Source organism: Malaclemys terrapin, chromosome 14 (genome assembly GCF_027887155.1).
Source record: "Malaclemys terrapin pileata isolate rMalTer1 chromosome 14, rMalTer1.hap1, whole genome shotgun sequence".
Classification (NCBI taxonomy): Eukaryota; Metazoa; Chordata; order Testudines; family Emydidae; genus Malaclemys; species Malaclemys terrapin.
The window spans coordinates 6,228,534-6,243,895 of NC_071518.1; the positions used below are offsets into that span (position 1 = coordinate 6,228,534).

The 15,362-nt window shown below is 48.7% G+C and overlaps 1 protein-coding gene and 1 non-coding gene across 4 annotated transcripts in view; both read left to right on the top strand.

Annotated features, from left to right (window-relative positions):
• Nucleotides 1-7,028: 7,028 nt before the first annotated feature.
• On the top strand, nucleotides 7,029-7,101 carry TRNAM-CAU (transfer RNA methionine (anticodon CAU)). Its single transcript has one exon. It is a non-coding gene; the product is annotated as a tRNA-Met (tRNA).
• A 2,604-nt stretch (nucleotides 7,102-9,705) lies between these two features.
• The window catches only part of FBXO31 (F-box protein 31), a 41,244-nt gene continuing 35,587 nt past the window's right edge, over nucleotides 9,706-15,362 (top strand). For all 3 annotated transcript variants that reach the window (XR_008447095.1, XM_054048715.1, XM_054048716.1), the window contains exon 1: nucleotides 9,706-10,039. Coding sequence is in view for 2 of the 3 variants with exons in the window: in XM_054048715.1 (XP_053904690.1) it covers nucleotides 9,706-10,039 (334 nt within the window). In the remaining variant the exon portion in view is untranslated. The remainder of the gene's footprint in view (nucleotides 10,040-15,362) is intronic.

Genomic DNA, 15,362 nt, shown 5'->3' on the forward strand with positions numbered 1-15,362 from the left:
ACTGCCAATCTGACCCGGGGGGAAATTGCGTCCTGACCCCACATAAGGCAATATGTGAGCAAGAACCAGCCAGAGAAGCACCGAGAGAAAGAATACTCAGTGCCAGCTCAGAGCCTTGTCCCTCCCTGTCCAATGTCCCTTCTCCAGCTAGAGGACACGCACACACCCTACCTACCTCTGCAGGTGGCCAGCTGAAATCCTGAAGCAAGGTTTTAGAAACATAAAACAAACTGGAAGTGAGCCCCAGGGCTGTTGAGTCCTGCACCCTACCAACAGGTTTTCTGCTTCTGAGAGAACAGCCACTTACCAAGTCAGAACAATATTCAGGGTATTTGATTTATAATACAAAGCAAAAATTAGAGTATTTCCCCCACTCTTATAACACAAAACAGCTGAACCATTTTAGCCTAAGTTTCCAAAATACATCCTCTTTTGGGGTGGGCTTTGTCTACACTAAGGGCTTATCTACAGTGATAGAACTGCACCTGTGCAGTTGCGCTGATGTAGTGCTTTAGTGAAGAGACTCCTACGCCAAGGGGAGAGCTTCTCCCATCAGCATAGTTAATCCACCTCCCTGAGAGGCAGTAGCTGTGTTGGTGGGAGAAGGTCTCCCACCGACATAGCGCTGTCTGCACAGGGGGGTTAGATCCGTATAACTATGTCGCTCAGGGGGTGGATTTTTCACACCCTTGAACAACTTAGTTATACTGATGTAGGTCTGCAGTGTAGATTTGCAACTGTATCTCACATGTTCAGCTGCAAATGCTAGCATACAATTGCTGTGGCTCACCTAGAGAATTTTAGAAGGTGCTTATTAGACAGCTAAGTAACACTGTCTGACATCACACCTTTAAATCCTAGTCTAGACAAATCTTCATTGTGAAACCTGGACCAAGCCATATCAATGTATCAAACTTGTTAGAATTGTAGCAGAACCCAAACAATTTCAGTTTAAACCCAGTTTTCATTTATACCTGCCACAGCCACCAGCCTCTGCTAAAGTCAAACTGTTTTTAATTTTAACTGCCTTATACTATAAGCTACCGGGGTGACCCATGACCTTGCCATGATGGTGCATTAAAGTCTGCAGCCAGTCAGACAACATTCTGAACAAGATGAGAATACTTCAGTACACTGGGAATCCCTGAATCAACTGGTGGATGAGTTGGTGATGACTTGTAGCATGGTTACTGTTTCTAGGAAGGAAATATCCATTAAAATTACAGGATGCCCTGTTCTCATTTTGAAAAGAAGGCTCAGTAGGCACCTTATGATTCAAGGCCAAGTATTTCCGGTAGCTATATAATCATAGGATGAGATCACTACCAAACGTGACTGACTGCTCCGAGAAAGACAGCCCTGAGGTCTATAATGTTTCCATCGATCATACAGAGAAGAGCAGCTGAAACAAGTTGGCTGATCATCATCAGGGAGGTTGGTGTCCATTTAAAACCTAAACTACAGGAATACAATCTATGCTTGACCCCTCTGCCCACTGATTGAAGAATAGGGAGATCCCTTTTAAAGAGACCGCTTTTAAAAGCTGCTCACAGCAAGTGGCTCACTGTTGGAGCCACGCCATCTGTGAATAAGAAAAACCCTAAACCTCAAATTGCCAGAAGCTGGGACTAGATGTCACGGGATGGATCACTGTAAATTACCCTGTTCTGTTTATTTCCTCTGAAACATCTAGCACCGGCTGCTGTCAGAAAACAGTATATTGGGCTAGATGGCCCACTTGTCTAACGTAGTCTGGTGTTTTTTATGTTCTTAGGACTAGCCCATCACCACTGCAGACTTAGAGGGGCACCTCTTGAATCAATATTCTTGACATTTGAGCTACAGTTACTACCTTAAAACAAAAAATCTCAGTGTATAGTCTATTCTCACAAAACCCAAGCTGGGAAGCAGTGGCTAACTCCCTCCTTTAAATCAAGCAGGTCTGTCATGGCGGTCGCCTGAGGAAAGCTCACCTCCCAGGACTCAGTCAGGTTTCCATACGAGCTAAGTGACAGCACACTGAAATATATTTCACAGTCAGAATTACAAATCCATTCCAAACTTCCGTGGTGTTTAAAAGGGTTTTATACTGTATGGAAGACGTTTATTCCTTTGCTCTAAGGGCTGCACTTCTTCTATTGCTAAATAGAGGGTGTTAGTCTCTAGAGTTGTCAGGTCAGTACCTGACACCAACATTAAATTCACACACACTGAGGGGAAAAACATTAAACAACTTTACAGGTGAAAGTCCATAACATGAAGGGAAGGAAACTATTGCACTCTATTGCTAGTCACTACAGTGCGGTTTACGGTCCAACCAATGTCCTTGCTCAGAAAAAATGTGGCAATTTGTTTCTTCCTTCCCTTCGCTTCCCTTTCCCCACCTCCCTCCCCAAAAGACAGAGAAAGTTCAGCTAACTCATGTGAACAGGAAAAAGGGGGGTAACAGATGGAGCTGGTGAGAGAGTCTCTGAATGATTGTGAATTATCTAGTGTTTTTATTGATCTAAACCTGACCCTTTTCATTAGTCAAAGGTCATTGACGGTCTTGAATATATTGAATACAAGGGTGCAGCCATTCTCTAACCTATACAGATTTTCTGGTACCAGGATTGAGACAACTAGTGTTTGTGATAATTTAGAACGGTTCTGTTGAGAACTGTAGCCTGTACATTTGCCTTAAAATTGTTATAATCCTGTGAGGAAAATCCTCAGGAGTTTAAATTTCTTCTTGGAAAACATCCTCTGCCCCATAAATTTTGTACTTGCTCAGCAAGAAATTAAGAATAACAAAAAGCAATAGTAATTCTTCTGGGGAGTGCAAAACAGCAATGTTTTGTGCTCCCCAAGCTGGATCAGCAGAGGGTGTAGCACAAAAAGCACTGCTCCCCGGTACCACATATATTGACATCAGTTAATGATGCTGGTGCTCGAGCAAACATTTCTTGGCCTCAAAAATCACTTTTGAAGATGAAGTTGTTTTCTGTGAAAACACTGTGAGTCAGCTGATCTTTGGCATCTAGGAAAGAATAATTTACATTTATATAGCGCTGGTCATCCCAAAAGAGCCACACCCCCTTTGCAAGCACGATAAACTGTATACTCTGCATGTGTGGGTTTGTGGAATAATGTCTTAAATAATATTTTCCACTCTGTTAAGTACACCTTGAATGCAAGGATCTCCCAGCACTTTACAAATAATAATAAAGTCTCACAACTGCCTATGTGGTGGGTAAATATCATTCTCATTTTACAGACTGAGAAGCTGAGGCATGGACAGGTTCATGACTTGCCCACAAGTACACAACTGTTACTCTGTAGTATAGCCAATAATAGAACCGAGAACACCTGACTCCCAGCCCCATGATCTACACTACATAATGCTTCTCAGAACTGAACATGCTGGAGGATTTAGACTGGCAGAATGTAATTACTCAGACTGGAATCTGGCCAAGACACCAGAAATAACAATCCTTTGCCCCACAGTCTTTAATGACTGCACATGATTAGGACCACAGGTGATCAATCCGCCATACAGCTCATTAGACAAACAGCACCTCCATAAGTTCAGCAACTCATTGCACCATGCAATGGCATTTGGCTCAGCATTGACTCAAAGAGAAAAAAGCCACTGAGTCATCAACTGCAATTTCTGCAGCACTCTGGGTTTTCCTTGGAGATCCCCCATCTGGACATTGACCAGCTTATCCTGTAAGGTCTGATGAGATCAGAGCCCAGCTAGAATACCAAAAGGTGGCGATTGCTAAAATCAGGAGGAAAAAACGCTGTTTCCCAGAAAATGAGGAACATCTGGAATCAAGATGTAAAAAACAAAACTCTACAGTCCTTGAGGATGTATTCCTAGTCTGGAGCGATGAGCCATAAATGGCTGTTCGCCATAGAAGCCCTTCCCCAAGGCCACATAATACAAGGCAGAAACTGCAGTGCAGGTTTACACCATGAGACGCACTGTTACAATCATTGTGGAGAGCAGGGGTTGCAAAGAGGACTTGTTCGTCTGTCTCTGCCTGGTTTACAGCCCTCCTCTGTCGCTTGCCAACTGGCAAATAAATAATCCTCTGGCATAGTTATTCAGATTATAATTGGCCAGTTGTGTCGTCAGTCGGCAGTGAATCCTGTCACAGAGCCAGGGAAGGTGTAGACACCTGCAGGATTCCAGAAAATGGGGACATCAATTTGGGGCCCGATTCAAAGCCCTTTAAAGTCTATGGAAAGACTTTAACTGACTTCAGTGGGAGCTATATCACGTCCTTTATTGCTAGAGAGAAATGAAACGGACATGTTTCCCCTTTCAGTACATCCCTTATTCAAAAGTACTACAGCAACAGCTCCAAGCGCTGCAGCCTGTAATAACGAAACTGACGCGTTAGGGGCTATTACTCCAGAACACGGCAGTAATTTTTGTGCCAGGCATTAAGTATGTTCAAGTACTTGGCAGTACCAGAGAGCACGTGAGCGATGTAAGTGAATAATACAGCATACTTATCCTTACCGCTGCCAGGAAAAGTAAGGACGATAGCATTCAGGTAAGGGGCCCAAATAACATAGCAGGGAATGTCCATTTGATAATCTGACAGCAGGGAGTTAAGCTTCCAGAGGAGGTGCTGAGGAGATTCAAATATAAGGGTTCTGATCCTACACCTGACCCAACTTGACCCCACTACTCCCATCTCCTTGGCCCATCCCCATACTTCCTCTCTGCCTGTAGCAACATCAGGAGCTGTCACCTGAATCGCTTGCCAGCTGGGGCTCCGAGTGGACAACCTCGCAAGACCCTCCAGCTAGGTCATGGATCCTGGGCTGACTTCAATGGCAGTTACTCCTATCCTGTGTGTTGCAAAGGCATGGGGTCCCTAGTGTTTCAAACTACCACTGCATCCGAGTGGGGAGACAACAGTCATCCTTAGCATTGGCAGAGTACTTTGTATCTTTAGCTGCAGTCTTCGATCCCCCATCCCCATGGGGGAGGATTTAAAATCCTTATATTTTATACAGAGTGGGAGGCCAAATGGCTGGTCCAAGATTACATAGGGCCTCATCTAAAGCCGGCTGCCTGCCATTGACGTCACTGGGTTTTGGATCTGGCCCAGAGCGGGAGGAGCACTCGTAGTTTTAGCTCCCAGGTCCATGCGCATACCCCTAAGTCAGGCTACCTGTCAGGTGAAACAAATGCAGACTGGAGACTGCCACCACCTCTTTGTTAGTGAATCATTTCCTCTCTCTCTCTTGCCTTCTTCTGCCTCAGCTCATAAGAAACCACCTGACGTCACCATGGACCAACCTGCCCTCTGCTGGCTTGAACAGTTTTAGGGGGTGAAATTGAAGGAAGGTGCTTTCATTGATGAAAAGCCCAGTTATCAAGAGACTTGGGAGAAAGAGGCAGCTCTGATCATTGAGTGATGGATAACTCCTTGTAGCCAAAGGGATATTGAGGATAAGAGTATATCAGAGGCAGGGAGATGACTGTGGGGGTCGACAGGATAGGGATATGGTAGGGAGCAGGGTCAGAGGAGAGAGAGAAGAAAATAGAGGCAAAACCAGAAAAACCGAAGGAAGAAGGATTCATCAGCCTTGTACTGCAAAGTTTCAGCATGGAGTAATGGCACAAGGGTATCCTTTGTTTTAGTCCCCAACTGAGTTCTTGCCATCTGTCTCTTTGCTGCTTTTCCCCTGAGCCCAGTGGCCCTAACTGGTTACACAGTGGCTACAAAATTCTCTAGACCAGCAGCACCAGAACTCTTGTGCGCCTCTGTGTGGGGACTGGAGGTAGCATGATGAACGAAGAGGACCATGTGATTTGATCCATATAGAAAGCAGATGTTTGGTTCCCCCATCCCGATTATGCCTCCCATGCAGCCACATTTCCAAAAGTGGATACTGGTTTGGGGTGACTCAGGCTCTGGGAGCCCAACTTAACGTCCCCTTGGGCCTGACTTTCAGAAGTTTACATGCATTGAAATCAGAGCTATGGAGGCCCAGCTTGTCTGAAAATCAAGCCCCAAACTTTCAAGCTGGGCACCCAAAATCAGTGGCTACTTTTGAAAATGTTGGCCTTATTTCACAGAGACGCTCAGCTGCCCCTTCAACGTCTCACGCAGGAGCATGCAACCGAAAACCAAATGCATGTTCCAGGCCTAGTTGAGTTGCATCCTCCACAATAGCTCCCATCAACAGAGCATCCGCCTCCTCCTATCAAAATGTCCAGCAATCCCACTCATGCCTGCCCGCTCACGGGCCTGGTGCATTTCAGTTGAGTCCTTGAGCTAGTGTTTTGTTTGTAAATGAGCATGGGGGAGATGGCAGCATTATGGAAGGAACTGTTATTTCTCCATCTAGGGCACCTCCAGCCATTAATTTATAGGATGAGGGTATAATGATCCAGTATATTAAGTGTGAGTTGTTATTATTATTATTATTTTTATTGGCAGCTCTGAAAGACCCCAATTAGGGGAGAAATCTTGGCTCCATTGAAGTCAGTGGCAAAACTCCCATTGACGTCAATGGGGCTAGGATTTCCCTCTATAGTCCCTATTGTACTAAACATTATACCAACAACTACTGTAAAGTTTGTTCCCGCTCCAGAGAGCTCAGAATCTAATACTGACTCTTCACGAGGTGAAGCAAACATAAGATTCGTTTTAACTTTTAATGTTTAAATGGAAACCACGTTGTTTCCTTGCAAATAAGATTAATAGGTATCCTGAAGCATTGTGCTTCTTGTCTGCAGAGTGCTGCTGCCCAGATACTCCTGAGCCCCCACTGCCCTCCTTTAAGTAGCAAAAAATGTTTGAATGCCTGGAAATTACAAAGGGAAAAGGATTCGTCCCAAAAAGCCACAGCAAGGGGAGGAGTCATTTGCAAAAGCAGCGCCCTCTCTCAGTGTTTCAGTGTTGTTTATGGCCGCTGGAGATCTAATGTACTAAATAGACAAAACAGATAAATAATCCAACCCAGCCATTAGGGAAAGTAAGATTAAAACATCTCTTTGAAGGCTGGTTTCTCAAGGAGCCTCGTTAGCGCAGTAGGTAGCGCGTCAGTCTCATAATCTGAAGGTCGTGAGTTCGATCCTCACACGGGGCAGCCTCAGTTTTTTTGCCCCCGCCCCTGGCTGTTACATTTGTTATGCAGCTATTGCGAGCAAGGCGGCTCCTCCTTATCTGCAGGCAGAGGAGAGGCGATATCAAGAGGTTTTGCATTGCCGGGAGGAAGGACACGAGACCAGCAATGCAGCGGCCCTAAACTCCCTGCTTTCCAAGCAGCAAACAGGCGCTGCAGAGACTGTGGCAAAGAGCGGGTGGCAAGATCCCACCAGGGGAACCAGGAGGCGATGGTGCAGGGGGATCCGGGTTTTCCGCACCCCTGAGCACCCTAATTATACCGACAGAAGTTGATAGTAGTGTGAACCAGGGCTCAGCAGTCAGGGGAGGAGGCAGACAGCGCCCAGCCCTGCAAAGCTGGTGCACAGGGCTGGCTGCTGGCTTGCAGGGTGAGCTGCTCAAGTGGGGAGAGGAAATCAGCCAGTGCGCAGAGCAGACTCTGGCCCCAGCTGCGGCTGGGGGGCTGGCACCCTGGGGTAATACCGATGTTCCCCTGAGTTCTGCTGCCTGCTGCAGAGGGGCAGTGCTGAGCTTGCAGAAGTCAGCAGGTGTGTCTGGCTCCTGGCCCTGGAGGAGGCAGGGGGGAGCTCCACGGGCCTAGCCCCCCACGGCTGTCCTTGCTGAGGGCCATGGCATGCACTTCCTTGGTGCTGCAGGGCTCATTACTCAGGGCCTGGGCTAAGAGTTATGATCAAATGTGCTAAGGAAACTTTCAAACAGAAGCCGGGGGGCTTTCCTGTGACCCTCAGTGAGAGGGTCCAGGTCCATAACAGCTGTTATAGACCCCATGAGTGAGAGGGGCCGGGTCTGTGTAACCACTGGGGCAGGCTGTCATAGACCCCAGTGGGGAGAGGGGCCGGGTCTGTGTAACCCCTGGGGCAGGCTGTCATAGACCTCAGTGGGGAGAGGGGCCGGGTCTGTGTAACCCCCTGGGGCGGGCTGTTATAGACCCCAGGGGGGAGAGGGGCCAGGTCTGTGTAACCCCTTGGGCGGGCTGTTATAGACCCCAGGGGGGAGAGGGGCCGGGTCTGTGTAACCCCTTGGGCGGGCTGTTATAGACCCCAGGGGGGAGAGGGGCCGGGTCTGTGTAACCCCTTGGGCAGGCTGTTATAGACCCCAGGGGGGAGAGGGGCCAGGTCTGTGTAACCCCTTGGGCAGGCTGTTATAGACCCCAGGGGGGAGAGGGGCCGGGTCTGTGTAACCCCTTGGGCAGGCTGTTATAGACCCCAGGGGGGAGAGGGGCCGAGTCTGTTTTCCCCCCTGGGGCAGGCTGTTATAGACCCCAGGGGGGAGAGGGGCCGGGTCTGTGTAACCCCTTGGGCGGGCTGTTATAGACCCCAGGGGGGAGAGGGGCCGAGTCTGTTTTCCCCCCTGGGGCAGGCTGTTATAGACCCCAGGGGGGAGAGGGGCCGGGTCTGTGTAACCCCTTGGGCGGGCTGTTATAGACCCCAGGGGGGAGAGGGGCCGGGTCTGTGTAACCCCTTGGGTGGGCTGTTATAGACCCCAGGGGGGAGAGGGGCCGGGTCTGTGTGACCCCTGGGACGGGCTGTTATAGACCCCAGGGGGGAGAGGGGCCGGGTCTGTGTAACCCCTTGGGCGGCTGTTATAGACCCCAGGGGGGAGAGGGGCCGGGTCTGTGTGACCCCTGGGACGGGCTGTTATAGACCCCAGGGGGGAGAGGGGCCGGGTCTGTGTAACCCCTTGGGCGGCTGTTATAGACCCCAGGGGGGAGAGGGGCCGGGTCTGTGTAACCCCTGGGGCAGGCTGTTATAGACCCCAGGGGGGAGAGGGGCCGGGGCTGTGTGACCCCTGGGACGGGCTGTTATAGACCCCAGGGGGGAGAGGGGCCGGGTCTGTGTAACCCCTTGGGCAGGCTGTTATAGACCCCAGGGGGGAGAGGGGCCGGGTCTGTGTGACCCCTGGGACGGGCTGTTATAGACCCCAGGGGGGAGAGGGGCCGGGTCTGTGTAACCCCTTGGGCGGCTGTTATAGACCCCAGGGGGGAGAGGGGCCGGGTCTGTGTAACCCCTGGGGCAGGCTGTTATAGACCCCAGGGGGGAGAGGGGCCGGGGCTGTGTGACCCCTGGGACGGGCTGTTATAGACCCCAGGGGGGAGAGGGGCCGGGTCTGTGTAACCCCTTGGGCAGGCTGTTATAGACCCCAGGGGGGAGAGGGGCCGGGTCTGTGTGACCCCTGGGACGGGCTGTTATAGACCCCAGGGGGGAGAGGGGCCGGGTTTGTTTTCCCCCCTGGGACAGGCAGGGGGAAATGAGGACTTAGTTTGAACGAGGTGGTAACACAGCCCATAGGGGGCGAGATGTGCCGCTCGCTGGGCGTGGTCGCTGGTTGTGGGCGTGTCATGCGGCGAGTGGGCGGGGTGACTGTGACGGCAGGGTTGGAGACGGTTAGTAGGTGTGGCAAAAGTGACAGCGGGCGTGGTTACGTCTGTAAGGGGCGTGTCGCCGTCTGTGGCGCGCCCGGGGTCAGCGCCCGAGCGCGGGTGGTGATTGGCTGAGCCCGCCGCTGGGCGGGCCCTGCGCGTGCGGGCCGCCGCCGGCCGCCACCCTCCGCCAGTCGCCGGCTGGCCATGGCGGTGTGCGCGCGGCTGTGCGGGGTGGGACCGTCGCGGGGCTGCCGGCGGCGCGGGGCGCAGCGGGAGCAGCGGCGGGAGGGCCCGGCTGACAGCGAGCCCGACACGGACGCCGAGGAGGAGCGGATCGAGGGAGCCCGGCTGGGACAAGGGGAGGCTCCGGCCCCGGCCGCCCGGGCCCCGCTCTCCCTGCTGGAGCTGCCCCCCGAGCTCCTGGTGCAGATCTTCGGCTCCCTGCCCGGCACCGACCTGCCCAGCCTGGCCCGGGTCTGCAGCACCTTCCGCCGCATCCTCCGCACCGACACCATCTGGCGGCGGCGCTGCCGGGAAGGTACCGCCCGGGGCCGGCGGGCTCTGGATGGGCCAGGCCCGGGGAGGGGGCGCTGGGGATGAGGGGTACCCATGGGGGCACTAGATGTGGGGATGTGGCATCTCTAGAGGGGCCAGACCTGAGGAGAGGGCGCTGGGGATGAGGGGACCCCATGGGGGCACTAGATGTGGGGATGTGGCATCTCTAGAGGGGCCAGACCTAAGGAGGGGGTGCTGGGGATGAGGGGGTCTCTGTGGGGACACTAAACGTGGGGATGTGGCATCTCTAGAGGGGCCAGGCCTGAGGAGGTGGCACTGGGGATGAGGGGACCCCATGGGAGCACTAGATGTGGGGATATGGCATCTCTAGAGGGGCCAGGCCCAAGGAGGGGGTGCTGGGGACAAGGGGGTCCCTGTGGGGACACTGCATGGGGCTGACTCTGCAGGTGTGAGGCTCTGGAAAGGTCCCCCAGGACAGGAAGCATGGGTGGAAGGTAGCCTCTGGGGGTGGACAGCTGAGGAGGGTAGGGGGTTGGGGGTAAAGTAGGGGCATCCTGGGATGTGGTGTGTAGGGAGAGGTGGGGTGCTGACACTAGCTGCTGGGATTGGGCTCTGGGTTGGTTGCCAGCCCTGTAGCAAGGGGAATGGTACCAGGTTCTGGTTGGTGCTGGTGAGTGGGTCACAGCCTGGGTGCCAGCCCTCCCATCTTCCTAGGGCATCTCCCTACCACTTCCCCTGTAGACACCCTGCCGCATATTCAGTGACATGTCCATCTTCAGAGTCCCAGTCCTCTCCTACCAAAATGTAATGCATGCTTTTTACTCCTTGCCCTTTGCTTTGCAGGCACCCTACTGCCTGTCTCCTGTCTGCTAACCCAGCTGCCCTGATACCCTCCAAGTTGCTTAACTTGCTTCTGCTTCTCCTAGCATGGTACCCATCACATCTCTTGCTGTGTGGTGCATTTGTGGCCAGCTATGATGTCATATATATATATAAACATTTTGGACCTGCCAGTGAGCGCATCTAATTGGAGTGTCTGAGCACGCTAGGCAGCTGCACTCTGTGCCATCAAACAGGCAGGGCTCAGATGCATTAAGGATAACATCAATGGCTGCAGGGGATGGATGGTTCCTTATCTGCACTTGAGGGCAGCTGAGGGTGCTTGTCAGAACTGATGGGAACCCATGGATTGCACAAAGCAGTGAAGACTGTTCCCAAGAAGTTGTAGACTGTTCTCTCAGCCTAGCATGATCCTTCTTGCCCAGGGATATAATTTTTGGGAGGAGAAGGGGGCAAAAATGTAGTATCCACTTTTTAATTGTTGTTAGAAGAGTGGGCAAGAAGAATCTATACCTGTATTGGTAAATTTCACACAAAAATTGCTTCTAGATCATAAGGGTTTGGTTTTTGTGGGTTGTGGCCTTGGCAAAGTTCTCACATATGAGTATAACTAGTATTCATTTTATACAATGCCATTTGCTCTTTCTTATAATACAAAGAGACACTCAATAATATTAAAAGAAACCAGATTTAAAACTGATACAAGGAAGTGTATCTCTTTAGACAACTCTTAAATGACCTGTGAATATCACTGTCACGATGTATCATTGAGACCAAGAAGTAGTCTCATTTTCCTTTGAACGCTACTATGTATGATAAGAGCATCCACAGTTGCATTAGATAGGATTGAAAACTATTGTATATAACAACCCCTCCCTTCAGGCATAAACCAAACGGCATCTGGCAAGGTGTAGAAAGAAACTACTTCTCCTGACGCATTACGTAACTGTCCATTACAGTTCCTGGTTTTCTCTTAAGCATCTGATTCCGGCCACTGTCAGAGATAGGATGCTGAATTAGATTGACCCCTGGTCTGATCCACTGGAACACTTCCTATACCAAAAGCATGCACGGTGCTTTAGACAGATCAGAGTCCGTCTCCTCCTGAGGAGTTCATGAAGTTCTCACAGCACTGTCACTGTGACCTTAGGAATTAGACTTTAAACTCTTCATTCAGGAAATGCGGTTATGGTCTCCCCAGAAACTGTAATTTGGCCCTGTTCATGTGCTGTATATAGCATTTTGTGGTGCTGTATATAATGTCAATTATTTCACCTTTGTAGCTGTAATATGGCTATTACCAATGGTGTGGAAACCGTAATCTTGAATTTTCAGACTGCACAAGTATAAAATCACATCGATAACTTTGTGTTAGGGTAATTATTTCACCATCTCCTTGTCTCTTCTTAGTAGTACCATTGCATATATTCAAATAATGCTCTCCTTGAATATGAGAATATACATTCAAATAAATACACGCTCGGGGTTTAATTGAATTCCTGATCATAGGAATAAATCAGCTGCTTGGAAATGTGTGGAGTTCCATGCAGTGTTGTAGCCATGTCGGACTCATGTTCATATATGTGTATATCTGGAGCTCTGCATCTTCATATGTTATCTCCATGTAGTAGTGAGTATAAGGTTGCATGACTTTTAAACCTCTATAAGGGAAGACAGAGTCCTAGGTAGGTATGATATATAAAAATAAGCATCAGTTTGGGCTGAGAGCTAGCATCTGGCAACTTAGGCAGAAAAGTATCATTTTTGTGAAATTATAAGGGCCTAGAAATAGAGCAAAAGGGTGAATTCAATTCAATAACATGCTCCTGTTCCTAACAATAACATATTAACTCTGAGCGCATCACAGATCTGTACTTCCTGATTACAGTTGTGCAAGTCTGCCGCCTTGGTTGCTTGTGTGGTTATTACTTGTGCATGCACAAATGGTCATTTAAACAAGGGACAGATGGTTGTGCAAGTGCTTTAAACAACACTTTCTCTGCTAAGAATGCAGTGCTACATAATTGTCTTTTTTTTACCTTTGATTTTCGTGCATACTTGCTTTTGTCATGAGATCACTGCTGTGGATCAAGGGTTATAAATGGCCCTAACTTTGTAGCCATAGACTATAATTAAAAATGTAAATCAGTCCACTCAACCAAATGTGTTTTGACACCTTGGTTTAGTGTGATTGCAGGCACACTCAATTTTATTGCAGTCCCTGGAGCAGTATTTGGAGTAGGGGGGATCCCCCCCCTTCAGGCTTCAGGCAGTTGCCTTTGGCTCTGACTTTGAAATTGGAGAATAAATGTGAAGAAACATTAGCTAGTTATGCAACATTTGTAGCCAGATACTTTTGGGATGATGCCCTTTTATCATTGTGACAGTTTGGGATAAACTGTTTCTCTGACCTGTTTGTTTGGCAAGAGGAGTGTTGCAATCACTTTCCTACGCACTCTGGCTTTTGACTTGACTTACCTTGATTAACCCATGACCATATACGCTTGTAGTTTAAGTGGTCACCAGTTTTATATTGAAATAACACACCACATCAGGTCACCTGTCTAAGAAATTTCACTGATGGTTCATAGTAACCAGATCTAGAATTCACAAATTTAAAACACCCTAATGTTTTGTTTTTGTTTAAACGGGGTTAGGGAGAAAATATGAATTGTTAAATAGTCATCATGGGGCAGGCTTTGTGTTACATTTAGCACCTGTAGATTAGTCTTTTGTAGATCTCAGAAAACTTTACAAGGGTGGGCATCTGTTCTACAGATGTGGAAGCTGAGTCGCATGGGGGGGCGGGGAAGAGTGGGGGAGTCATCTAGAGCTGTGAATAGAAGCCAGGTCTCCCCATTCCCAGTGCAAAATGCTTTTCACTGACCCCCTCTGATTGCGTGCTGAACGACGTGTCTGGCCTGGCCGTGGTCTGTGCATCCATGCTAGGCCTACAGCCACTTCTCAGCACCTTATCGTATACAGTCTTTCGGGCTGCTTATTTAGGCATAGAATTAAAAGACTTAGTTGCCAGTAACAGTTAGCCTTAGTGTGGCTTAAAAGTGGAGAATGAAGTTTGGTGTTCTTGGTTCTTGCGTCTGACGAAATGGGTATTCACCCATGAAAGCTTATGCTCCAGTATCAGAGTAACAGCCGTGTTAGTCTGTATCCGCAAAAAGAAGAACAGGAGTACTTGTGGCACCTTAGAGACTAACAAATTTATTAGAGCATAAGCTTTCGTGGATGCATCCGAAGAAGTGGGCTGTAGTCCACGAAAGCTTATGCTCTAATAAATTTGTTAGTCTCTAAGGTGCCACAAGTACTCCTGTTCTTCTTTATGCTCCAGTACTTCTGTTAGTCTATAAGGTGCCACGGGACTCTTTGTCACTTTTTACAGATCCAGACTAAAATGGCTACCCTTCTCATACTTGGTTCTTTAGGTTCACAAATATGTTTTTTGTGTAAAGACATTACCTTGCCTGCTGCAGTGTCTGTTTCCTTGCTCGCTACTAAAGACTTGCTTGAAAAGCACTTCCAAAGTCTTCATGACTTTTCAGGAGGGTAGTGGCAATACCTGCTGCAATTCCAATTCTTTACTGTAGGAAAAATTTAGTTGTGGGGAGGGTAGAGAACATAAGGTGCAGAAAGGGATATAATCGGGGGGAGGAGAAATGCAAACAGAAAATTGCAGAATAAGATGTGCTATGATCTATTATAGAAGAGAAGGTAGAGTGAAACCAGGAAGGGAAGAGCATTATATAAAAGCAAAAGATCTAGTACACTGCACTTACAAATATGTAAACTAGGAAGCTGACAATGTTACGCTTAAGTGCAGGCCATAATAAACAGTGCACTGTCTAATACTTTAAATTCCACAGGGCATGGCAACGCTGGTATATTTATCATGTGTTGAGTAAATCTTCAAAGTCCTGCCTGTGAACCTAAGAGAACAACCTTCCTAGCTAGTAGAATGAGAATTTCATAACCAAGTTCTAGCTTTCCTTTTGAAGTAGGATTATGAGCAGCCACTCTCACTGTGGTTGTGAATTTTCATCCATATTAACGAGTTAGAACATTTTCAATATTTAATTTCCTTGGTGAACTGGCGCATTGAGAATTTCCCTTAAAAGAACCTTAATTGCAGTGAAGCAGGATTTACTGGAAACCTCCCATTTGATTGTCAGGGAAAGCAAAACAGTATTTTTTTTCTGTAGCTGAATTGTCGCATTACATAGCTCTTAACCTCCCCTTTATCCTTTCCAGCATCAAGAATAAATAGTGCTGTCCATGTACTGGCGAGCTTTCTTGCCATTAATAATAGTTGGGATTTGGATGTGGGAGTGGTAGGGGAGTTCGGTCTTCACAATCTGTAATTTCATACCTTTCACCACCATGACAGCCCTTCAAGAAAAAACTGAAGTGTTCTATCCATCCACTGTTAAGCAAAGCCAGCATGGGTTTTTGGTTGTAGTTTAGATCACTGAGTAGACCAGGATTATGATTTG